At 34.2% G+C, this 26261-nt stretch overlaps 1 protein-coding gene across 1 annotated transcript; it reads left to right on the plus strand.

The window, feature by feature from the left end:
• The first annotated feature begins 6 nt into the window (after nt 1–6).
• Nucleotides 7–24773, plus strand: ACTR10 (actin related protein 10). Its single transcript, XM_059914311.1, has 13 exons — nt 7–177; nt 2316–2388; nt 4300–4382; nt 5640–5748; nt 7395–7502; nt 9576–9643; nt 9917–9996; nt 14000–14035; nt 17360–17439; nt 17519–17592; nt 20160–20241; nt 21702–21903; nt 23207–24773. Exons 1-13 carry the CDS (start codon nt 101–103, stop codon nt 23386–23388), a joined length of 1254 nt encoding a protein of 417 aa, XP_059770294.1. The 5' UTR covers nt 7–100; the 3' UTR covers nt 23389–24773.
• The last annotated feature ends 1488 nt before the right edge of the window (nt 24774–26261 follow it).

A 26261-nucleotide genomic window follows, 5' to 3' on the forward strand; every position in this document is an offset into this window, starting at 1 on the left:
CGCCCGCGCGCCGTCGCCCCGGCCCCGCCCCCCGAGAGCCGAGGGCTGTCGGCAGCCGAGGTCTGTCCGTGCCCATCTCCTTACCGGCTTGTTTGCTACCATGCCGCTGTACGAGGGCCTGGGGAGCGGCGGAGAGAAAACGGCGGTCGTGATAGACCTGGGAGAGGCTTTTACCAAGTGAGTGGCCGCGGCGCCAGCTGCCGTTGTCCCGAGGGGAGGGCGGGTAGCCGAGCCCCAGGCCCAGCCCGGGTCCTCGTCGCAGGCTCCAGAGGCGGCTTGTTCCGTCTCCAGTTCTTCCCCCAGGACCTCCTCAAATGACAGCCCTTGTTACTTGCACGGTGGGCGATGCAGATCCCGGGAATCCGGTGGAGCGGTCAGGTTCTGACTCCTAGAGAGGCCCAGGAGGCTTCGGGAAAATTGCCTTCATTGCCGCCCCGGTCGTCACCCCAAACTGAACGGACCCTTTGGGGTCATCTATGCAGGGGATGACAGCGATGACCTAGGCCCCGCTTATCTGGCTTTATCTGCTTAGGGAGGTGGCAACCGAACTGTAATGCTTGATGACGACCTCCGTTATTAAGCATTTATTGAAAAGAGATGCTATTGGTGTTGGAAATTCAAATATGTTTAAGACAGGGCTACTGCTTCCCAAGAGTAGGAAGTCGAATTAGGAAGGCTGAATGCATGAAAAACTGAAACCCTATAGATAATTCTCTAGAGAGTCTTCGTTGCTCCCACCCACCAACTCTTAGATTAGGAAATTTAACATTTTAAAAGGCAACTTGTAAACACTAGAGCAGTGGTTCTCAACCTTTTGGATGGCATAGATCCCTTTGACGACCGAAAGAAAGCCACAAATACACAAACCTTAAAATATTTGCACACAATTTCAGGGGTTGGTGGACCATCGCAGTGGTCCTTGGATTCCAGATTGAGAGCCCTTATACTGCGCTCAAGAAAAAGGAACGTGACAGCCAGAATTGCATCTTCTATCTGAAATGGAAACATTTGAAAAAACTTTGTATATCTCTGAACAGTGCATGACATGTAGTATGTATTTAATAACTATTTGTTGAACAAGTGGTCAAAAGAGCCTATTTAAGAATTGGAGGGAATTCCCTGGCTCTCCAGTGGTTATGACTGGGCATTTTCACTGCCGAGGGCCAGGTTCAATCCCTGGCTGGGGAACTAAGATCCCACAAGACGCCCAGTGCTGCCAAAGAAAACAAACAAAAAAAAAAAAACAGGAAAATTGGGCTTCAGGTGCTCCAGAATTGGGTTAAACATAGTCCTTAGTTCATGATATTCTCTTACTGTTCTAAGCAAGATCCTCCCATAATTATATTTTTTATTTATTTTTAAAGGTTTATTTAAATACCATAGTAAGTACCTTGAGGCTGACACCCAAAGATAATTATTTTAGGTATGTTGCGGAAATGAGAAATGGAACTACTATATAGGAGGATGGTTATTGACAGAGACAACAGGAGGGTGATAAGATGAGTTTATGCATCCTGGGGAATTTCAGGAGCACTGGTACAAGTCAAATAAACATGGGGATGTGACTAAAAGAAGATGGAGAGAGCTATTTAGGAATAGGAGGAGAGCAGTACTGAAAACCAGACAGGACAAGAAAAGATAATATTAAGACTAAACTTACATGGCAATCCTTTTTAACAACATTTTTAGCAAAGTTTTGTTTTACGTGAAACAGAAATGGAAATACTTAAATACTCTAGAAAGGAGAATAGTTTTTTAAAAAGGATGAAATATTTTATGCAATTTAAAAAATGATAGCAGTGAAGACTAACAATATGGGCAGAATCTTATGAATTCATGATGTGCGAACAGTGTGATTATAATTATGTCACATATGCATAGTTTAAAAACTAGACCAAAGGAAGTGCATCAGTATGGAAGCTAATATTAGAATGATGGAATTATGAGTAACATGAATTATAGGCATGAAGTCAGATAATGGAGTACAGATTCAGGACTGTAGAGATGTGTTACCTAAAATTCAAGTAAAATTAAAAACAGAAAGAAAAGTAAGTGCTACCCTAAAATAATACACTGGTTTATTTCACTGTCACTAATTTGAAACAATTTTATTTTTTACCTTTAATACATAATTATGAATAGATGGTATTAACTTTTCCTTAGTTTTTTTGTCCCTTTGAATACATCAGAGATGTTTCTAGATGTTTTTGTGACCACTGCTTTGAAAAAAATACAGAAAAACTTGTTTCTGTGACAAATATATAAAAAGAATGTTAAAATAAGTTGAATTGTTTCAATTTTCTATTTATTTGTAGGTGTGGATTTGCTGGAGAAACTGGTCCAAGATGCATAATTCCTAGTGTGATAAAAAAAGCTGGCATGCCTAAGGTAATTTTTTTTTTTATAACAAATTAGCAAAATAAATGCTGTACTGTAAAATATTTTTAAATGTGACTTTAAGTAGGACTGATTAGAACAGTGCTAAATGTATAGCTTAGACTGTATTCCAAGAAAACTTTTTTGATTCTTTATTTAGGTTTAATTTTTCATACCACAAAATTCACCTATTTTAAGTGTGCGATTCAGTGATTTTTAGTAAATATATCAAGTTGTGCAGCCATCACCACAGTTCAGTTTTAGAACATTTTTGTCATTCCAGTAAGATCGCTAATGCCTGCTTATCGTTAATCCCCATTCCCACCCCGAGCCCACCACGGATGTTCTTTGTCTTTATAGATTTGCTTTTTCTATTTAATTTATATAAATGAAATTATATAACATTAAGAGAAAGTTTTTGAGCTCAATAAAATAATTGCCTGAGCCTTGTAATGTAATTATAGAATCATTTTATTCTTACCCTGTTCAGAATATGAGCCAGGTCCTCATTTCTTTATCTGTAATTCAAAAGACCTGTGAAAAACACATTTTTAAAAAGAAAGTCTTGCCAAAGTTAATTTTGCAGAGTAGGAATTGTAGAACAATAGAAAGAATAATTTTACATGCCATAAAATTTGCCTGTTAAAATCAAACACAGATTTTTCTACCATAACTTAGTATTTGCATTCCTGAAAAACCTCTCCTTGATAGCAAACAAAAACAGGTTTTGGGGAAAAATAGGTTGGGGTAGATTATTTAAAACCCATGGAACTTTGTAATCCGAGCATCAGCAAAAACAAAAATTAATACCTCAGGAAAAAATTGGAATAGCTTTGAGTTGCGATTGAGTGTGGCTGGAAGCTCTCTTGGGGATATTTAAAATAAAATGAAATAATTGAAACTGTTGGTTGGTGGGTGCTGAGACAATGCAGATATAAAAGTGAGCTCTGAGCCTCTCTGGCTATTGTTAAGGGGGGACCAGGAAGAAATGCAGCCCAATAAAGAGTCTTGAAAGGGTCCACTCTGGTACGGGAGTCCCTGGTGCATGGGATCATTTAAACTTTTTAAAAATAGATCTGAAAGAATGCTGATTTGTGTGACCACTGAGTTGATGACTTTCTTTACCTTGATGAAGGTTATAACTCTGCTATCATCATTTCAGCTCCTCTTGCCTAATATGAACTGTACAACCTTCATATTATATAGACATTATTCCCTTATTTAACAAATACGAACATATTTGTTTTCATAAAAGCACATGTTGGAGCAGGATACAGTAAATGGAGCCCTTGTGATGTGTTAGTGTTGACTTAGCACCCATGGTTTGGTAGTGTTTACTTTAGTGCTAATGGTGCATGTTTTCATTTTTGCCACACATATTTATGAGCTGTTTACTTTGTTCCTGGCACTGTATCAGTTGAAGGAGGATATATCATAAGCAAGCCAGAAGTAGTTCTTGCCCCATGGAGTTTGTAGTCTAATGGGAAGGTAGACATTTTACAAGTAATTAAGTGGGGTGATATTACAAAAGGCAAAGTGTCAATGCTTTGGGAGTAAATAACAGGGACTGAACCAAGCCTGGAGTATTTGAGGAAGCCTTTGATGCCTTTTAATTGATGCTGCTTTTTATCGGTGATGCCAAAATAATGTCAGATGGAAGAAAAATGTGATGAGCACAGCTCTTTACTTACTGTGGACACAGATTTTCATTGCATAAACCAAAACATTTTGTCATCTTGGACATGCCAGTTCTTAAACATTTCTAATTTAAGTGATTAATCTATTTTTGATGTTTGTATCTATTCTCAATACAAATTGCTTTTGACTTATTACCAGAAAATCCATTAGAAAAATAAATAAGCATGTTTTAGTTTGAGATTATTTTATGATTATAAATTAATAAATCATTTTAATTTTTTATAGCCTATTCAAGTTGTACAATATAATATCAATACAGAAGAATTATATTCCTACCTAAAGGAATTCATCCACATACTGTATTTCAGGTAAAATGCAATTGTGTTTTCCCCTCCCCCAGCTTTTCCTAGTGCTCGTCATACTGATATTTGGTTGTATTATTTCTAATGCAAAAAAAAGGTTAATTTCCATTGCCATTTTAACTTTCTTATTTTCAATCTTTTCAAAAATATATTTGAAGACTAGGAAACTAGCAAGCATAAGGAAATATTGAAAATAAGTCAAATGTCCATTAATAAAGGGGATTGGATAATTTAATTATTGTACATCCATATAGTGAAACACTATATTGTCATTTAAAAAGTTCTGTATCTTTATGTACTGATACAGAAAGATGTCTTAGATATTCTGATAATTGAAAAAAGCATGTTGCAGAACAACATCTATGGAATGAATATTTCTGTTAAAATATATGCATATACATACACAATAATGAAAATCTATAAACTGCTGTAAGTGGAAGTTTCTGGGTAGTAGAGGTATATGGTATTTTTGTACTTTCCAAGTTATAAGCTTCTATAATATTTGGAGCCTTGTGAGCATATACTACTTTTGTAGCTTAAAAAAAGAAAATATCTTTTTAATGGCTCAAGTTAGTATTCATAATAGGCTATAGTTTTTGTTTTCTGAGATAAATGAGTTAATAGATGTAAATTTCCTGAGACAGTGCATGGCACGTAGTAAGAGGTCAAAAATGTTATCTTTCTGTGGCATATATATTGATATATACCATGGAATACTACTCAGCCATTAAAAAAAACCAGAAATTTTGCCATTTGCAGCAACATGGATGGATTTGGAGGGCATTATGCTAAGTGAAACAAGTCAGACAGAGACGGACAAACACTATATGATATCACTTCTTTGTGGAATCTAAAAAATACTACAAACTAGTGAATATAACAAAGAAGAAGCAGACTCACAGATATAGAGAGCAAACTAAGGGCTACCGGGGGCAACATAGGGGTGAGGGAGTGGGAGGCACAAACTACTGGGTGTACGATAGGCTCGGGGCTGTATTGTACAACACAGGGATAGAGCCAATATTTTGTAATAACTGTAAATAGAAAATACCCTTTCAAAATTGAATAAAAAATTTAAAAACATTTAAAAATTTAAAAAATGAAAACGTTATCTTTCACGGATAATAAAATGAAGATGTCTTTTTGTTGTAAAGCTTCTTAAGTGAAGGTGGTACAATTTCTCTAATCTTAACAAACTGCATTATGTACCAAAATAAATACAAACTTTTATTTACTTTTAAAAACAAAACTATCACTTTTCAGGCATCTATTGGTGAATCCCAGAGACCGCAGAGTTGTGGTTATTGAGTCGGTATTATGTCCTTCCCACTTCAGAGAGACACTCACTCGTGTTCTTTTCAAGTATTTTGAGGTACCTGTTTTTTATGTTGTTGTTTTTAGTAGGTACTCAAAGCTTAAACTAAAAGGTCCTCATTTTATTTCCTTCATTGGAAAGAGGAATTGGATGATAAAATAAACTGAATTCTCTACAAATTGACCGTTTATTTTCTTTTTTTGTGTGGTTATTTCATGCGTATTAAGCATTTCATCTAATACTTAGATAATTGAAGGTTTATTTTTATTGCTGTTTCCCTTGTTTGTTTATTTTAGTACAGGTTTTAAGTTTTGGGACTTTTTTCTGAAATTAAAAGTTATATTCTGTGCTGTGAAGTTAATGATGTTTTTCTTCCAGGTCTTTCTAGTTTTCATTGCTTAGTTATGCTGACTGTTCTAAATTCTCCAATTCTTTCATTTTAGGCTTTAAATTCCCATTAAATGGAGTATTCAAATAATGTCTCCCATAGAGTAAGTGGGCAATGCCAGGAGTGACTCTTACATCTTGATATTAGTTATATTACTTGTAGCTTTCATTTTATAGGAGTCAAGATTATTTTAAAGACCAAAATTATGACTTAAATGATTACGTTTCATAGTAGGCCAGAATCTTTATTATTTAACTTTTTAAAAAAATCTCTGCCTTAGGAATTTAGAGTTTTTCAGCAATTTTAGAAGAGTGTATAAAATGTGTATAGTATATAAGAAATTAAGCACATGTAAATGTAATTTTCATACATTCTACTGCACACAAAATATATCAAAAATCACAATGTATTTATGAGATAAGGGCAGTTAATATTTCTAAGTTATAATTTAGTAAGACAGGCACAGAGAAACAGGTTACATACCCTCCTGTACTTACTGATGTCACTAATTCAGGAATTTGGTTTGCAATAGGGAGAACACAAAACACAGCAGGAAGTCACTTTAGCTCTTATCTGAATAAAATAGATGATTTTCTGTATTTTTACTTGAACTTAGCATTTTAGTTATATTTATGTTAGTATCCTTATCTGGTATATAACCAGAATACCTGCTGTACTTAGATAAAGGAAATACAGCCATTATTTTGTTTGCCGCTTGGTTATTATGGACTTCCATATTTTGATTGAATATTTACCTGATATTTGGGATGTCACCAGATCTGGCAAATTTTCACTGAAAAATGTCACTTAGAGCTAAGGATTTTTGTAGTTCTTCAATTTAATTTTAACCGCTATATTATAATATTTTTAGAATATAGTTCATATTGTGAACTTTGTGAATGAGGACAATCAAGAATTCTTTTTCTCTATTTCTATTTTGATGATAAAGGCATCTCTTTATTTTTTAAATTTAGCATCTTCCTTTGAATGTATGTTTCTGGACCTCTTCTTTTATCCTTTTCAGTTTTCCCTCCAAAAGAGAGAGAACTGAATTAATAAAAATGCTTCATAATTGTCATTTCAGAATGAAAAGACTTAGAGAACTTAAAGAGTGTTTCTATTTATTACAGTGTATTTTGTTTATTGTGTAAATTCAAATAAATCAACTAATTCTTAATTTAGTGCTGTAAAATGGTTGAGTAGGTATCATAATTATGAATTTTTTCAAATATATTTGAAATGTAAGGGAAACACCTTCAACTACTGACATTCATTCTGGTTTTGTTGTTGTTGTTTTGGATTTGTTGTTTTCTAGGTTCCATCTGTCTTGCTTGCTCCAAGTCATCTAATGGCTCTTCTTACACTTGGGATAAACTCTGCCATGGTCCTGGATTGTGGATATAGGGAAAGCCTGGTGTTACCTGTATCTTTTTTGTAAACCAGCTAATTTTGCAGTTTTTACTCTACTTTAGAATAATTAGGCTTACTACAAATTGTTTTTATTGCATCAAGCTATTTTGGGTTATCATGTACAAATATGACATGTGTGGAAAAAATTCACAGGATTGTGAGACTTAAATTTACTTTTTGTAGAAATTGTCATTATGACTTGGTCCCAGTATAAACTCCAGAGATCAGACCTATTATGTTCAGTTTTTAAGAGGAACATCAGCTAATTAGAAGATGGGTAGGATAGTCAAGTTCTAAGAAAAGATCATATGAAGAATAACTGGAAACAGAAATGAGAAAGTTAGGGACTTCCCTGGCAGTCCAGTGGTTGAGACTTTGCCTTCCAGTGCAGAGGGTGCGGGTTCTATCCCTGGTTGGGGAGCTAAGATCTGACATGCCTCACGGCCAAAAAGCCAAAACATAAAACAGAAGCAATATTGTAACATTCAATAAAGACTTTAAAAATGGTCCACATCAAAAAAAAAAAAAAAAAAAAGGCAGATGTAGATTAGTGGTTACCAGGGGCTAGAGGGAGTGTAGAATAGGGGAATGAAAAATAAATAAAAAGTTAAAAATTTAAAAAAATAAATGAGAAAGTTAAATCAAGAAAAGATAAAACTTAAATGGCAACGTGAAATCTGCCTTCAAATAGCTGAAGGGCTCACTGTGGAAAAGTAAATAGATTTTTTCTTCTATTTCCTGAGGCTATGATGGGGGCAGTATGACAGCTAAGCTTCTTTCTAGTTGTATGATTTTGGTCAAGTAGCTTAATCTCTTTTGGGCTTAGTTTCCTCATCTGTAAAATGGGAATTATAATAATTCCACCTCATAGGGGCATTGTGTGACTTGAGTGAGATAATGTATGTGAAATATTTAGCATAAGACCTAGCACATAAATTGCACAGTAAGTGCTGTAGTTTTTATATCATTTGCCATTGGGAGGAACTCCCTAATAATTTAAGCTGTTCCAAAATGAAATTACTGACTATAAACTGGTCCATTCCCCATCATTAGAAGAATTTAAGTAGAGTATAGGTAAACATCTCTTAGAAATGTTACAGTAGACATTTGCTACATTTGAAAAGGAGTTTGAAGTACATAAATGCAAGACTCTTGCAATTTTGAGACCTATGTGTGTATTTATTAGAAGAAGTACTCATGGGAAGGAAATCAAGAATCATTAGCTCCTAAAGAACTAAATTAGGCAATAGCTTTTTTAAATATAAAGTATTTTGTGTGTTAGTCTCATAACAACCCTGCAACAAAAGTATTATTCTCTTCAATATATGAATAAGATGATTGAAAGTTGTGATGGTAGTTGACCCAAGTTAATAGAAGTGTATAGCCAAGATATAAACCCATGTTTGTCTCCAAAGCCAGTGCTCTTACCAATATACTTTTTTCTTTTTCATAAATAATGTACTTATGAAACATCAGCAAAAACAATATGTAAAATAAGGTAGCAAACCCGCAGTACAGTATTGTCCACTGTCCTCTCAGCTCTGATAGAAATACAGTGTGAGACATATGTAATTTAAAATTTTTCTAAGAGCTACAAATTTTAAAAGTTCAAATGAAAGAGATGAAATTAGTAGTGTATTTTATTTAGCCCAATGTATTTAAAATACTATCATTTCAATATATAGTCAATATAATAAATTATAATGAGATATTTTACAGGTTTTTTTTTTTTAATTACTAAGTTTTCTGTGTTTACTGTGGAGGTTATTCTTACAGCACATCTCAGTTCGGACCAGCCATATTTCAAGTGCTCAATAGCCACATGTGGTCAGTGGCTACATTGTTGGACACCCAAGCTCTAACAAATGAATTCTGTGTATGTGTGTATATATGTGTGTACGTATATGTTTAACTGTTTTCTTTGGAGAAGGAAAAAGACTCTTTGATTTTTCTGTAACTCTTTTTAAAAAAAGAAATAAGAATTTGCCAGCCAAGCTGATTTAGAACAATAATGCAGAGGTGAGGAAAATACTGAGGGAAACACATTTTACCTCCTAAAATAGTAATACCCTTGACTACCTTATAGATATATGAAGGAATCCCAGTACTAAATTGTTGGGGAGCACTCCCCCTAGGAGGAAAAGCTCTTCACAAGTAAGTTTCTTGGCATTTAGCACATTTGCTTCACCTGTGCCAAAAAAAAATGCAAATTTTTTTACAGTGATCAATAGAGGACTTGTAATATGGACATTTAATGTTATTTATTCCATTCTTTACTAGCCTTGAGTATATTCATCTTTTAAGGGTAAAACCACTTTTATTTAAAGCATCATGATCTGTTATGAAGTAAAAGTATTAAATAAGAAAAGGGTATCAGTTGCATTATTGTAATTCCAGTGACTTTTTTTTTTTTTTTTTAATCTTCAGGGAGTTGGAAACTCAACTATTGGAACAATGTACTGTTGACACAGGTGCTGCTAAAGAACAGAGCCTTCCCTCTGTGATGGGTAAAATCATTATAAACTTTGAGTGGTTTACATTCCCTTTTTGTTCAACTCATTTTTTTCCCCCCATTGCATAGTTATTCTCTTTTTCTCACATCACTCTGATGACATGGCTCCAATTATAAGGTCATCATTGAGCTGTTAATCACCAAATCCAGTAGTTGAATTTTATTCATTCTTTCCAGAACTTTTGACATTATGGATTATCATATACTCTTTTTTTAAAAATTGTATTGAAGTATAGTTGAATTACAATGTTGTTAATTTCTGCTGCATAGCAAAGTGACTCAGTTATACATATATATACTTTTTTCGTATTCTTTTCCATTATGATTTATCACAGGATATTGAATGTAGTTCCCTGTGCTATACAGTAGGACCTTGTTGTTTATCCATCCTATATATAATAGTTCGCATCTGGATTATCGTATACTCTTGATATTATCTCTTCCCTTGGCTTTCAGGACTTTTCTTCTTTTATGGTTTTCTCTTATTATTTCTCCAAGTATTCCTTCTTAATTTCCTCTGCTCTTGCTTTCTCTGCTGATATTCTTCTAGGGATTTATTTTTTGTTCCTTTTTTTCCTCCTGCTGTCTTTTTAAAAGTGATCTCTTGTGTTCCCATAACTTCAGCTACATCAGTATGCTGTTGATTCTTAAGTGTATCACTGGGCCCAACCCTTCTTCTAAACTTCATATTCATATTTCCAATTGATTACTGGATATAAACTACGCATCCCTCTTGACACCTCAAACTTAAGACTTCCAGAAGTAAATACATTATCTCTTTCCCTAAATTCATTTTAACAAATCATGGTTAGATAAAGATAACATCTTACTGAGCTCCCATTTTAGATAACAGAGTTTATCAGTCCTTTGAATTCTCCCTCAGAAATCTCTTTTTCATCTCTTTTTTTCTGTCCTCCACAACACAGAACATCTGAAAACAAAGACGTTGTCAACTAGGCCCTCATTGCTTCTTGCTTGGATTATTACAGGAACCTACTTTTTGGACCCATTTAGTCTATTTCACACTGTTGGCAGGAATAACTTTCACAAAATTAATCCTATTACATTGCTCTTTTGCTTGAGAATTTTTGCTGGCCCCCACAGGTTAAAATCCAGATTATCTGTTTGATATGCATGTTTCTTCACAATCCAACTTTATTCTACCTCTTAGCTTTAACTACTAAACTCAACCCTTTGCACCTTATTTCAGCTACAGTAAATTTCATACATCTTCCTGGCACCATTGTTCTTCAACAACCCTGTGCCTTCATTTATACTATTTCTTTACCTGGGATGTTTTTCTTTACCTATTTGGGTTTTTGATCCCCCTACATGACTCAGCTGAAAGGTCATCTTAATTGTGAAACCTTCCTCATTTTCCCTAAGCAGAATAAATTGCTCCCCTCTCTGTTACACCCTCAGCAGTATTTATTATAGTACATATAACAGCCTCATTTACCTGATAACTGTTTCCCTCAATAGACTGAGAATCCCTGTCTTATTTATTTTTCAAGTGCCTGGGCACTGAATAAATGTTGGAAAGAGAAAGGTGGGTTGTTAGGACATTTATCCTTGCATATATTGTTTTCCTGTTGTTCTTTAGGTAGTTAAGATAATAGCACATTCTTCATTTTGTAGATCAGATTATTATTTTTCTATTCCAGATAAACTTTGTTACCTTTTTAGTATATCATGATGACAGTTAGTTAATAAAAGATATCCAAAGATAATAAGTTTAGTGTAGCATCCCAAGTTTGTTTTCTTTTTTTTTTTTTTTTGTGGCCATGCCACGGCATGCGGGATCTTAGTTCCCCGACCAGGGATCGAACCCATGCCCCCTGCAATGGAAGTGCAGAGTCTTAACCACTGGACCGCCGGGGAAGTCTCCCAGATGTTTTTAATAAAGCTCTTCACTAAAACTATGACATTTCCTTAAAATTCTAAACTGTATGTTCTTGGACATCCCTTTCTTTAACCAACTGTCTTGGACTCTGATTCTAATCTTTCCCTCTCATACGCCCCAAAAATCTTGAGTCTGCAATCCTGATAATTGAGGAATTAAATCATATCACTGTTTGCTGAAGGATCCACTTAGGAGGATCAGAAATGCAAATGTATTTTAAATATCTCTTGTCGAGGTCCTTAGCAAAGATTAGATATAAGTCTTACATATACTCGGATATCCTTAAGTGAACTTTGAATGAGCCGCTTTCATTTAGTATTTAGAACCTAGTTCAAAAAAGAATGAATATACTAACTTAAAACTTACAGAGACTAACCTAAGTACATTGATTTGAAAAGTGTACAGTTGAAAAGTAAATTATATATAAAATATTATACTTCTTATTCTCCTAAATTAGCTGAAATTTAAATATGGTTTTTCAAAACCAGAGCCAGTGAATGCCTCTTATTTCTACTCCTCATTTGCAAAGTTTAAATGGCTGTGATTATTCCCTAAGATTGAAAAGCCCCTTCCCAAAGCACCATCTATGCCCAGCTAAAATAAGCCCTTTATTTTGAAGCCTGCCTTCCATGTTGCCTAAAGAAAACTGTTTTTCATATTACCAAATGTCTCTGGCACATGTTGGAATTTATTTGAATATTCCTAGAGAGAGGTTAGCACATGTGAAATGTTATGGTTTTTAGCACTTATTCTTAAATTTGTAGGTTCTTATAATCTAGTTACATTTATCTGTTCATAGCCAGGTTTAAATCATTTTGGAAATCTTTATCCCCCTGTGAGATAAATTTTAACATTTAACAATAGGAATCTTCAAACTTTTTGATCACACACTGGCCACATCAGTAAAAAATTTTGAGCATGTACCTGCAATACATATTTATGTCTATATTTATTTATAAACTATATGTATCATTATTACTGTATTACAAAACACAAAGGTAAGAATTTAGAAAGAAAAATATAATAAAGGTAAAATAATAATTCTAAAGCCATACTTACTAATGGTAAATTTGTTTTGCTCCCTCTCAGAAAAGCCATGTGATTAAATATTGTTTATTACTTTTTAAAGGTTATGGCTTAACATTTTGAAAGTGTGGTATTAACTTTATCTTAATTCTTAGTTTCAGCAGCTGTCATAACGTAAAGATGTAGCTAACAAGATATGTAGCTCCAGATGGAAGAAGTGCTTGATTACCCTTATTAAATCATGATTCCTTTTGTAGCTATAAATTTCTGTCTTCATTGATATAAATAATTTGTTCTTACAGATCAATCAGAATATTTTTACATACTTAACAATGAGTTAAAAATTCTGAGTTTAGAAGATTCTAAACTTAGAAAACGTTGTTTCTGAGTCTGACTTGGAAAACTAGATTTATTGGCAACAAAATCACATAACAGTGGTAACATATGCAAATATTATCTTCTAAAGTCTTCCTGTATTATATAGGTTTCTTTGAATAGGTACTTTCTCACTCATTTTTTAAAATGTCATGTTTACCTTGAAAAAAATTAAAAGTCTGTGTGTGATCCTTTTTACAAATATGTATTAGGTTAGCATGTCACTGACAGTCATTTATTATCACAGAAAAGATAAGCAAACTTGAAACTTCACTTTTTGTAAAAGAAAAGTAAATAGCTCATGTTTAAGCCCTACCATTTCTTCTAAGTACTTTAACACAGATAACCAGCAAATCTTTTTATGGTAGAAAATATTTTCTTGGTCAATTCCTATCTAGTGCCCATTATTCTATGATATTTTTAAGGTCTTATTTTTATCAAATTTATGAGTATTAGTGACATTCTTCAGCACCTTGTGCACATCTGGCTTCAACTTCCGTGCTTTGGCTTGGCTTCGAATGCTGAAGTTTCTTCCCTAAAAGCAAAGTTGATTTTTTTATTTGGCTTTTAAAAAATTATGGTACCTTTTAATTTTTTTTAGTTTGCTGAAATGGAAAATGGAAATGTGAATGCAATTTTACAGACTGTTTCTGCTTATAAAGTTCTGTAGTTCTAAATAAAGTTTCTGTTTTAGGTTCAATTCCAGAAGGTATCTTGGAGGACATTAAAGGTAAACTAAGTTCCCATTTTTGTCCCCTTCATCATTAAGTATTCATTTGGAGGGCAAGTGTTTCTAAGTATTTACACAGATATAAAATATATTAAATTCATAATGTAATATCCTAAAAATATTTAACATTTAGGCTATGGAATAACGTAAATAAAATTTTGGTATTTCATCAGATTTATGGAAGCTTTTGGTATTCCTTTTTTTTTTTTTGGCCACACCATGCGGCTTGTGAGATCTTAGTTCCCCGACCAGGAATTGAACCCAGGCCCTCGGCAGTGAAAGTACGGAGTCCTAACCACTCGACCACCAGAGAATTCCCTTTTGGCATTACTTTTGATGTATTATTGAAGAAACTTCTCAATGATAGATAGAGTATAGAGAGTTACTAAGGAATTAGTAGTTTTCACAGTATGAATTAACAGTTACATTGCTTATGAAAGCCACTGATTTTATGTTGTTTAGCATTTTTTTAAGCTCTAGTATTTTAAAGGTCATTTTTATAAGGTCAGTCATTTTACTGACTTCAGAAATTCTACAGTTGGGTAAAGTATATTAGATTCACTTTAATAAGATATATTACTTCTCCTTTGCTAGAGTGTATTTTTATGATAATGTTTAAATTGAGTTTTCTGGTATTTCGATTCACTAAAAGGAAAAGCAGTTAAACTGTAATGTAAAGTTCTTCATTACTGAAAGTGTCATGTAAAATTAATACTCTAGAATATTTAATAGAGAATTAGACAATAATGGATTTTAGAGTTAAATGGGACCTGGAGATAATCTGGTACAATTGGGTCCCTGAAATATTAAATGATTTGTTCAGTGTCACACAATAGGTGGGGTTAGACCTAGGGCTGCAAAATGGATCTTGTTCTTCATTATATTGCTAACTTATGTTGTATAATTACCTAAAATCTCTTCAGTTATTATAAAATTTCAGTCATTTGTACACGCTTATTGCAAAAGCTCAAATAATACAGAAATACCTCAAGTGAAATAGTTTCCCTTTCGTTCTTCCAGTCCTATCCCCCATGATGTAACAGTTGATAATTCCTTGGAATGTTTCTTTCCATATAGCTTCCATCTTGTGAAAAGATGTTTAACTTTCCCATTACCCAGGGAGACGTCAGATTGGCAAAAATTTGAAAGATAGACCTTTAGTATTCGTGAAATTATGGGAAAATTAATATGTTGCTATTAGTAAGAATTGAAAACTAACCTTTTTGGAAAGCATTCTGGCATATATATAAAAATTGAAAAGTGTGCATCCTATCTAAGAGGGTATGTTGAATGAAGTTTGGTGACTTCATAATAAGGAATATCATATAGCTTTTATTTATTTGTTTTTTAAAATATTTATTTATTTAATTTTTGGCTGCATCGGATCTTAGTTGCGGCACACAGGATCTTTTGTTGCGGCGCGTGGGTTCTCTCTAGTTGTGGTGCACAGGCTTAGTTGCCCCTGCATTGCAAGGTGGATTCTTAACCACTGGACCACCAGGGAAGTCCCACCATATAGCTTTTTAAAAGGAGGAGCTAGATGTATTGATTTGGAAGGGTATCCATAATGTATTAAGGGAAAAAGCATGTTGCTGAATAATATGTACAGTAGGAACCCGTTTCTATTAAAAACAAATATGCAATACGTACACATACTCTTGCACGCTCATTTATATTAGTTACTTATGTAGTACCTACATTTTTTTCAATTATTTTAAAATCCTTAAGTGTAATTTATCTGTTCTTGGATTTTTAATTCAGTGAATTTGGTTTCCTTAAAGAACACCTTCATATGCCAAGTATGTAAGATGTTGAAGTCTAAGTATTTACGTTGCTTAGTTATGAGGACTTAAAGTATAAAATATGTAAGTAACGAGCACATAGCTTACTGTCTAGCATATTAGCATATTGTAAACTCTTTTTTTTTAAATTGAAGTATAGTTGATTTACAGTGTCTTAGGGTACAGCAAACTGATTCAGTTATATATACTCTTTTTTTTTTTTTTTTTAATTGGCTGTGCCATGCGGTCTATGGGATCTTAGTTCCCCAACCAGGGATCAAACCCATGCGCTGGAGCACAGAGTCTTAACCACTGGACTGCCAGGGAAGTCCCCAGTTATATATATTCTTTTTCAGAATCTTTTCCATTATAGGTTATTACAAGATTTTATTGAATATAGTTTCCTGCGCTATACAGTTTTTGGCATATTGTAGATTCTTAACAAATATATTTTGAATTAGTAAATGAAAAGAATTTTGTATGATATATAAGTTTATGTCAGCATGTTTTGCAAGTCATTAATCAAATCATTAGATTTCTTGCTCTCAACATCAATTTTTTTAATTAATTAATATATTTATTTTATTTATTTGGCTGCGTTGGGTCTTCATTGCTGCGCATGGGCTTTCTCTATTTGCGGCGAGCGAGGGCTACTCTTCGTTGCAGTGCACTGGCTTCTCATTGCAATGCCTTCTCTTGTTGTGGAGCACGGGCTCTAGGTGCACGGGCTTCAGTAGTTGTGGCACGCGGACTCTAGAGCGCAGGCCCAGTAGTTGTGGTGCACGGGCTTAGTTGCTCCGTGGCATGTGGGATCTTCCCGGACCACGGCTGGAACCCATGTCCCCTGCAATGGCAGGCAGATTCTTAACCACTGAGCCACCAGGGAAGTCCCTCAACATCAATTTTGTCTCTACTTGAAAAAATTTTTTATTCCTTACCTATTTCTGAAAATAATTTGCACCCGCTTATTATAAAAGATATTTTGCAACAGAAATAATCTTTAAAAGAATAAATGTTCAAAGTGAGAAAAAAGATATAGTGTGCAAGAGGGAGAAAATAATCATGCCAGAAAACCCTAAACTAAGGAGTGTTACTGTAACTAAGACCAAAATTTAGCTTTGTGTTCTGACCAACCAACATTTTTAAAAAAGAATAAGATAGATAAATAAGATTAGATATAAATCAGTCTGGTTCAAAGAGATATGCTGTTCAGTTAGAATGGCTACATTTTCATGATGCTAAAATTTATTTTTATTATGGTACTCTTTATACAAGGAATATCAAAGAACATAAGTTTCCTCAAATGTGGTTTTGTTTTTTTTTAATGTGGCTTTGTGGAAGACGAACATGGAACATGTCTTATGATTCCTCAGTGAATGAAAAGTTTTTTATATGTGTATAAATTGTCATAAGCTAACTAAAGACGGAGATAGTTTATAAAATCGGAAGGAACAGATGATTAACATGTCCACTTGAATAGAATTGTTTTAACTGGGACATTGATTCAATCACAAACCGTAACAATGTCTCCTTTTCTTTTAAGTGCGCACTTGCTTTGTTAGTGATCTGAAGCGTGGACTAAAAATCCAAGAAGCAAAATTTAATATTGATGGGAATACTGAGGTAAGCTAAAAATAAATGTATATTTTTTTTTTCAGAGGTTGTAATTTGTATACTTATGCTTATGATATTTATATTTCAGCGTCCCTCACCACCACCAAATGTTGACTACCCATTAGATGGAGAGAAGATTTTACATGTCCTTGGATCAATCAGGTTAGACCTTAATTTTTATGAGCAAAATAATGAACTAAAATAAATTTTTGGCCTTAATATTTGTATAAACCTTTAGTATTATTGATTTAATAATTATGTGTTTTTCATTAAGCCTCATCATTCATGATTATTTTTATCATTCAACTTTTTAATGTTTTAAAACTTAAAAAAATTTTTTTTTCTGTTCTTCAAAGTAATTCAGAATCAACCATTCTTTGAGATGGAGAATAAAGTATGATACTTTAAAACAGGATTCATCAAACTTTTTCTGTAAAGGACCAAATGGTAAATACCTTAGGCTTGGTGGGCCATATGGTCTCTGTTGCAGCTACTCAGCTCTACAGTTGGAGTGCAGAATCAGCCATAGGCAATGTGTAAATGAGTGAGCATGACTTGTGTTCCAATAAAACTTTATTTGCAAAAACAGACAGTGGGCTGGATTTGGCTTGCAGGCCATAGTTTGCTGACTCCTGCTTTAAAACATTGTCTTGTTAGAAAGAATGCATTCTTCCAAATATACTAAATCTTTAGGACCAGTTAGTAATTCACTTTTTTATTATTCATTATTCGGTCTGATGATGCAATATAAGTTGTCAAGGACTTACATGATTATATTGGTAACAATATAATTTTTGTTTATACCCAAGCTATATAAAATTTGTATTATAAAAGTTTCATCTGTAAAATATTAGATCAGAAGATGAACAGAAAAGAATTATATAAATATAGAAGATCCTGTTAGATTTTGAGATAATTAATGTAGAGGTTGAGATACTAGAAGGATTAACATAAATATACAGATGTTAAAGATAGTAGGTTGGGGAAACAAAAAAGTAAGAATGTAACACTTTTTGGTAGTAAGTTTTTATCGTTTTACCTTTTATTTAAGTTATATTCACTAATTTACTACTTAAAAATTTCTCCTGATTGTTTAGTGGAGCCCAGAATAAGAGAAGAAGAAAATAAGTGTTTATTTTCTACCGTAATGTTTCATTGCTTAAGTGATAATTGTTAAATTATGTCATTTCAATATCAAATTAACTGACAAAGATTTGGAAAAAGAAAACTGATGCTTTGTGAGTATTTAGCTCAACTGGTAGAAGGAGAAGTACACAGGCATAGAGGCAAGTGGCTAACTAACTATGAGTGAGTGAGTGTTCAGCATACTGTAGACCTCAGTATACTGTACTAATGAAATCGACACTTAGCACAAGTAGGTTGAATATCAGGAAGAGAATTTTATGTTTTGAAAAAGATTCAAAAAAACTTTAAAGTAGTATGCATAGTATGGTCCCAGTTTTATTTTAAAAGATATTGTATGTGTATGTATATTTATATGTATAGTTTTATATTGCATTGGTTAGGGTTCAGTTTGGTTACCAGTTATACAAACCTGAAAATAGTGGCTTCAACAAGATAGAATTTATCTATCATTTAAAAGAAGTTCAGAGGTAGATAGTCCAAGGATGGTATGATAACTGCCACCAGTGACCCAAGCTTCCTTCCATCTATCATCTTTGAGGTGTAGCCCTTGTCCTTGGGGTCCAGGGTGGTTGGTGGAGTTAGCTACTCCATCCGTGTTTCAAGCATGCAATCCTGGGAAGGAAAAGAGAAAAATGCTTCCTCTCCTTTTAAAGGAGACTTTCTAGCAGTCCCACATACTACTTTTGCCTCCATCTCATTGTCTGGTACTTAGCTACATCTAGCTGCAAGGGAGGCTGATAAATACAGTGTTTCAACTGGGGAGGGGCATTGTATCCAGCTTATAGGAGTTTTATCTTTTTTTTATTTTCAAATAATTACAGATTCGCAGGAAGTTGCTAAGATAATATAGAGAGGTCCCATGTACTCTTCACCCAGTTTCTCCCAATGGATACATCTTATGTAACTATAGTACAATATCAAAACCAGTAAATTGGCATTGGTGCAATGTGTATATATTGTTCTGTGTAATTGTATCACATGTAGCTTTCCATAATCAGCACCACCACAATCAAGATATAGAACTATTCCATCACAACAAAGATCTTCCTTGTGCTACCAAAAATAACCCTAATAGTTCTATATCTTTTAATTTGAAAATGAACAGGCACATGAATATTTTATTAGGCAACTAGCCATCTTTGCCATGTATTGTTTTTAAAAACAAAGAAATACTGTGGGCTGGGTGGGGGAGGGTCTTGTTTGGTTTTAAATCTGTTGTATCACTACTGATCTGCTTGTTGAATTCTACCGACTATTACAGAATTCTGCTCCTTTTCTGTTATTAGGTTTAAGGTGGACAAAATATTTGTAAATCTATACATAATAATAATTATAGCTAGTACTTAGGGAGTACCTCCTATGTGCCAGGCACTGTTCTATTAACTCATTGAATCTCTATCGCAACACCTGTGAGGCAAGTGCTATTATTTTTCTCATTTACAAATGCAAACACCTTGTGTTTTAACCATTACTCTACATTAATATAGTACTGGTACCTAAAAATATGTCAGTAGAACTAATGGTATGTACTATGTCATATTATGTGATGCCAACAAAACACTCTCTGTTTTTAATCTCATTAGAGATTCAGTTGTGGAAATCCTTTTTGAACAAGATAATGAAGAGAAATCAGTTGCCACTTTAATATTGGATTCCCTTATGCAGGTACTTTTATTTTGTAAAAGGTTTCAATTTATGAATACAGCCCTTTATAGAGAAAATTTTAAAATCATATTGTCTGTATTTTTAATTTTAGCCATTAGTTACATTTTTTAGCTTTTATATGAAGTTTTATGGTTAATGAGTTTTACTTTGGCACTTATATATGGTACCCACAACATTTCAAACCCGGGGTAATATGTTCTATAAACACATCATGCATTTTTTCCCTGACAACAATAACATTTTTATTTTGTACCTAGTATGGCTTGTAGTTTCTTCAAATGCAGGTTTGTGTAGTATTAAGTTTTTCATTCCACAAGGTATATGTCTCTCTTGTTTAATGACTGTGGGACCATAGAACTCCTGTAAAATACTATCACTTTGGGAGATATTGTCTACCTCTATGGCTCTACTTGGGGACTTTATGAAAAACATAACATCATTGAAGGACTGTAACATTCCTGATGCTTAGAGAGAACTGATGTGGAAACATAATTTTTCTAAGAATGTTATCTTCCCACTTGATAACTGGCTCTGGATATAGTGGATATAGTACCTTAGAAAAATTAGGTTTCCACATGTTTTCCTTACTAAAAAAGAAACGAAAAGTTATTTCTTCTCATGTTCTTTGCTCAGCTCAGTCATTCTACCCTGAAAATGAGAATACTCCCATATTACTACTATATTCCCTGTGGAATTTAAAAGTCTACAATATTAGCTTTTTAAATCTTTAAGGATTTATATAAGTACGTGGTAATATCATCATGGGGTTTATTTGCCACCTGAAAAACTCTCTTGTTAAAGAAACCTTGCTGTGGCCCTTTTTGGAGGGTGGGATGAATTAGGAGATTGGGATTGACATATATACACTAATATTATAAAATAGATAACTAATAAGAACCTGCTGTATAGCACAGGGAACTCCACTTAGCTGTACAGTGGAAACTAACACAACATTGTACAACAATTATACCCCAATTAAAAAAACAAAAAGAAAAAAAATAAAAGGGCTTCCCTGGTGGCGCAGTGGTTAAGAATCCTCCTGCCAATGCAGAGGACACGGGTTCGAGCCCTGGTCTGGGAAGATCCCACATGCAGTGGAGCAACTAAGCCCATGCGTCACAACTACTGAGCCTGCGTGCCACAACTACTGAAGCCCACGCGCCTAGAGCCCGTGCTCTGCAGCAAGAGAAGCCACTGCAATGAGAAGACCACACACTGCAATGAAGAGTAACCCCCGCTCGCCACAACTAGAGAAAGCCCACACACAGCAGCGAGGTCCCAATGCAGCCGAAGATAGATAGATAGATAGATAAATAGATAAATTAATTAATTTAAAAAAAGAAACCTTGCTGTGGCCCTTTTTTGTAATACAAATGATCACCTAATAATCTGTATGTTTTCTTAAATTCAATCAAGCATTATTTATAGTTAATTCTTTTTTTCTTTCTCTTTAATAACAGTGCCCAATAGACACCAGGAAGCAACTAGCAGAGAATTTGGTAGTCATAGGTGGCACGTCTATGTTGCCAGGATTCCTCCACAGACTACTTGCAGAAATAAGGTATTTGGTAGAAAAACCAAAATATAAAAAAACACTTGGCACCAAGACATTCCGAATTCATACTCCACCTGCAAAGGCTAATTGTGTAGCCTGGTTGGGAGGTAAGAATTTCTGTTTTTTCTTTTTTGTTTTTGTGTTTTTGTTTTTTTTTTTGTCCATACCACGTGGCTTGCGGGATCTTAGTTCCCCAACCAGGGATCGAATCCACGCACCCCAGCAGTGGAAGTGTGGAGTCCTAACCACTGGACTGCCAGGGAATTCCCAAGAATTTCACTTTTAAAAATAATGATTATATAGTAATTGGTTCCTGAATGACATTACTAATGGTTATATTAGAATAGACGATTCATTGTTTGAAATTGTGTACATAGTAAACTAATAGAATTATTAAATAATTTTCTTTGAACATTTACTTTTCCTTAAATTATTAGTTTTCAGAATTGTATACTTATTTCTCTTATCATTTGCACTTATATTTTTTTTTAGTGAACTCTGTTCAATTAAAGTCATCCCGCATAATGATAGTGATAGCTATGCATTTATTTTAATTATGCAACCATTGCTTAAAACACTTGTTTTAATTCCTTACAAAGCTAATTTGTGAGCCATATATGAAAATTGATCTCTTTGTTTTATAATTACACTATATTTTGTGACTGAGTTTATTGAATGTTTTAGGAAATGATAGTTTTATTGAAATAAGGCAATAGCCAAATAAAGAGACTACTTTGAAGAGAGAACAATCATGGATGTGTATATCTGTAAGTTCTGATATGTGTCTTATGATGCAGTTACAGCTCATAGGTATCAGGATCATTTAGAGAGAAAAACCAAGTCTTGAGATTTTAAATTGATACGTATTATATTTCTTGTAAAGTAGAATTTGGTCAAAATGTAATTTTGATCTAGGAAGAATGGATTTAGTCACTAAGTTATTTTTTTTGAAACTGCCTTGTGGGTCTTTATAAGGTCTTCAGCATAGACTCTTAGGATATTATGGTTGGCTTATTGAGTTTTGCACTGCTGTTTTTTTACTGACATATAATCTTAGAGTGTGGCAAAGAAAACTAAGATTGTTATTTATTGTGTTTACACAGAGTTGAAAATACTTTCCACCTTATTCAACCTCACTCTCCCTGCATTTAAACACATTAATACTTATCATTTTCACTATAATGTAGTTTAAGCCATTTAAGTTATTTTCAACATAGGAGTTATGGCTTACCCTGTTTTTCAAAATACAGGATATAGAACAACTTAACCGGAATTAATTTGAAGACTGTGAATATGCATTACTGAATTTTACCTATTCTCTCTTGTCATATAATGAAGTGGATGTATGTGTACATAAAATGTTCCAGTAAAAGTTTCCATATCAGCTATAAAAATATGTTTACCACACAGGAGCTATTTTTGGAGCACTGCAAGACATACTTGGGAGCCGTTCAGTCTCAAAGGAATATTATAACCAGACAGGCCGTATACCTGATTGGTGTTCTCTTAATAACCCACCTTTGGAAATGATGTTTGATGTCGGGAAGGCTCAACCACCTCTGATGAAGAGAGCATTTTCCACTGAGAAATGAAAGTTTGATTAAAATTCAACTTTGCTTCATTTCAAATATCTCATCAATTACAAGCAAACTGTACAAAGTATATAGGATGGTGTTAGAGACGACTTTAGTAGAAGTGAAAGCGTTTCTGTAATTATACTTCACATTAGTATTTAATCATTTTGCCTTTGGTGTAATGGTAGAATGGTAGCTGATGCTTATTGAAATTAGTTGTATTTATATCAATAAAATATAGTAAAGCAGTTAATTTTGGAAGTTTGTTACATAGTTCATTTTTCAAAAAGAATAAAAACATTGTCCCTCCACAATTCACATAATCTGTCCTGGGCATTGGAGACTTCATTAATTTCATTGTGTTCAACAATTATTTTATTTAAAGAATAATGTTACCATTTCCAGTTATTTCAAATATTAACATGGGTCTGTGTCTCAAAATCCTTTTGCTTTGATGTTTGTGTCCATGTTATAATAATGCTACTTTTGGGCTGAGAATGTTGGGTAGCATAGTTAAGCATTTGGTAAGGAAAATGGGGAAATGTTCACTTTTTAACTTTACAGTTTATTTTATGAATTTCTAAGAAAAAAGGTATTTCATTTTTATGCGGAGATACTCATTTTATGCATTTTTATGAAACTGCTTTATAAACATGTATTCATAATGTCTTTAATCTTCTCTTTTGTGCTTTTTATCTTCTAAGGCAGGGGTTGTTTGAAATATGTACTCAGTCATTATTTAATTTTTATTTTTGTTTGTTTTTCTTCCTTTGTTTCTAATGAACTGCCTCTTACTAGAATTTTGCTGGTTTCATTCTTTCTAAGTACCTGTGAAGATGGGAAGTATATGCATATGTATGCTCATAGTCCTGAAGACCGAGTATGAATTTATACATTTTCTAGACTATATATCCCAAGTCCATTTTTACTCATAGTTTAATCATTTTGATTGTCCTTTTTCTGGATCCTTCCTACTTTTGCTATATGCTTTATGTATGAAGATACCAACACCAAGTCACAGTTGAAAGAGCTGGTTCCTGGCATTAAGAATAGGAAAGGATTGGGGCTTCCCTGGTGGCGCAGTGGTTGAGAATCCGCCTGCCAATGCAGGGGACACGGGTTCGAGCCCTGGTCTGGGAAGATCCCACATGCTGCAGAATAGCTAAGCCTGTGCGCCACAACTACTGAGCCTGCGCTCTAGAACCCGCGAGCCACAACTGCTGAAGCCTGTGCACCTAGAGCCTGTGCTCCGCAACAAGAGAAGCCACTGCAATGAGAAGCCCAGGCACCACAACAAAGAGTAGCCCCCGCTCGCCACAACTAGAGAAAGCCTGTGTGCAGTAACGAAGACCCAACGCAGCCAAAAATAAATATATTAAAAAAAAAGAAAGAATAGGAAAGGATTCATTTGTGTGTGTGTGTATTACTTTTTAAAATACTTCTAGCTCTACTTTGTCACCATGTAATACTACTTTAGTAGCCCCAAACTAAGATTCATTCAGTATTTATTGACTCTCTGCTGTGTACCTAGTATAGTTTTAGATTCTATAAATGCTGCAACAGGAAGACATGGACCTTTGCCCTTAGAGGGGTTACAGGTTAGCAGAAGTGGATGTGTACACAAGTGACAATACAAAACAGTGTGGTGTGTGCCATAAAGGGATCAATTGCTTATTGCTGATGTAGTTAGTTCTGACCAGGGAGCCAAGGAAGCCTTCATAGAGGAGGCTTTTGACCTTGTTCCTGAAAGATGAGGAGAATTTCAATAACTGGGGGTTACTCCAGGCTATGTGAACTGAATTCTCGACACAAAATCTTAAAGCATTGCATTGAGATGAGGCATTGCAAATTATAATTTAGGATTAAATCACAAAGAACTTGAAAGCCATATTAAACCAGTGAATAAAACTATGAAAATTCAGTTTTACCATTCAGTTTCCCAATATATTCATTCCTAAAGTGAGACCCCTCTGTCCTCTGGGACTTACTGCTTTCCACAGCACCCTTTCCCCCAAGGTAGTGATCTTTCCCATAAGCACATTATCTGTAACTGAGGCACTTAAAATTTCACCTTGTATTTGTTTCTATACAGGTTTTATCTTCCTTTCTGGAATATAAGTTCCGTAAGAACAAAGCTCCATTTCTTAACTTTGAAACCAACCAGTGGGATGGCCAGGAATAGGTGTACTCATTGTCAGTTTTATGGATTCAGTATGTTATTAACATTATCTCTTATAGTAAACATAAAATTGTCTTTTGTAGAATTTGAATTATTTATTAAAGATTGTCATTATTGAATAATACAAAATATAAGCTGAAATAATAGCTTTATAGAAAGCTATAAAGTGGCAGACACCCAGTGGCTGAGGTTAAGGAATGGAGCCCTCTTTTAAGGGTTGAATTGTGTGCCCCAGAGAGGTATGTTGAAGTCCTAACTCCTAACCTGTGAACGTGGCCTTACTTGGAAATAAAGTCTTTGCAGATGTAATCAAATTAAGATGGGGTTATTAGGGTGAGCCCTAATCAGGCACTATGACTGGTGTCCTTATACGAAAAGGAAAATGCCATGTGAGACAGAAACACAAAGAGAAAGCATGTAACAACGGAGGCAGAGATTGGAGTTAGGCACCTGCAAACCAAGGAATACCAAGGGTTGCTGATGACAGCAGAAAGCTAACAGAAAGAAGCAAAGAACAGGTTTTTCAAGACAGCCTTTGAGAGCATGACTCTGCCTACACCTTGATTTCAAGCTTCTAGCCTCCAGAATTGTGAGACAATACATTTCTTTTAAGTAACTCAGTTTGGGGTACTTTGTTTATGGCAGCCCTAGGAAACTAATACACCCTTCTTAATTCACTAATTCAACACATACTTACTGGACATCTGCCAGA

The sequence above is a fragment of the Balaenoptera ricei genome, chromosome 2 (genome assembly GCF_028023285.1).
Source record: "Balaenoptera ricei isolate mBalRic1 chromosome 2, mBalRic1.hap2, whole genome shotgun sequence".
NCBI lineage: Eukaryota > Metazoa > Chordata > Mammalia > Artiodactyla > Balaenopteridae > Balaenoptera > Balaenoptera ricei.

Coding starts and splice junctions, on each gene's coding strand:
- ACTR10 (XM_059914311.1), top strand. CDS start 101: ATGCCGCTGTACGAGGGCCTGGGGAGCGGCGGAGAGAAAACGGCGGTC. Junction 4,383..5,639: donor ATCCACATACTGTATTTCAG/GTAAAATGCAAT, acceptor ATCACTTTTCAG/GCATCTATTGGTGAATCCCA. Junction 7,503..9,575: donor GGGAAAGCCTGGTGTTACCT/GTATCTTTTTTG, acceptor ACTACCTTATAG/ATATATGAAGGAATCCCAGT.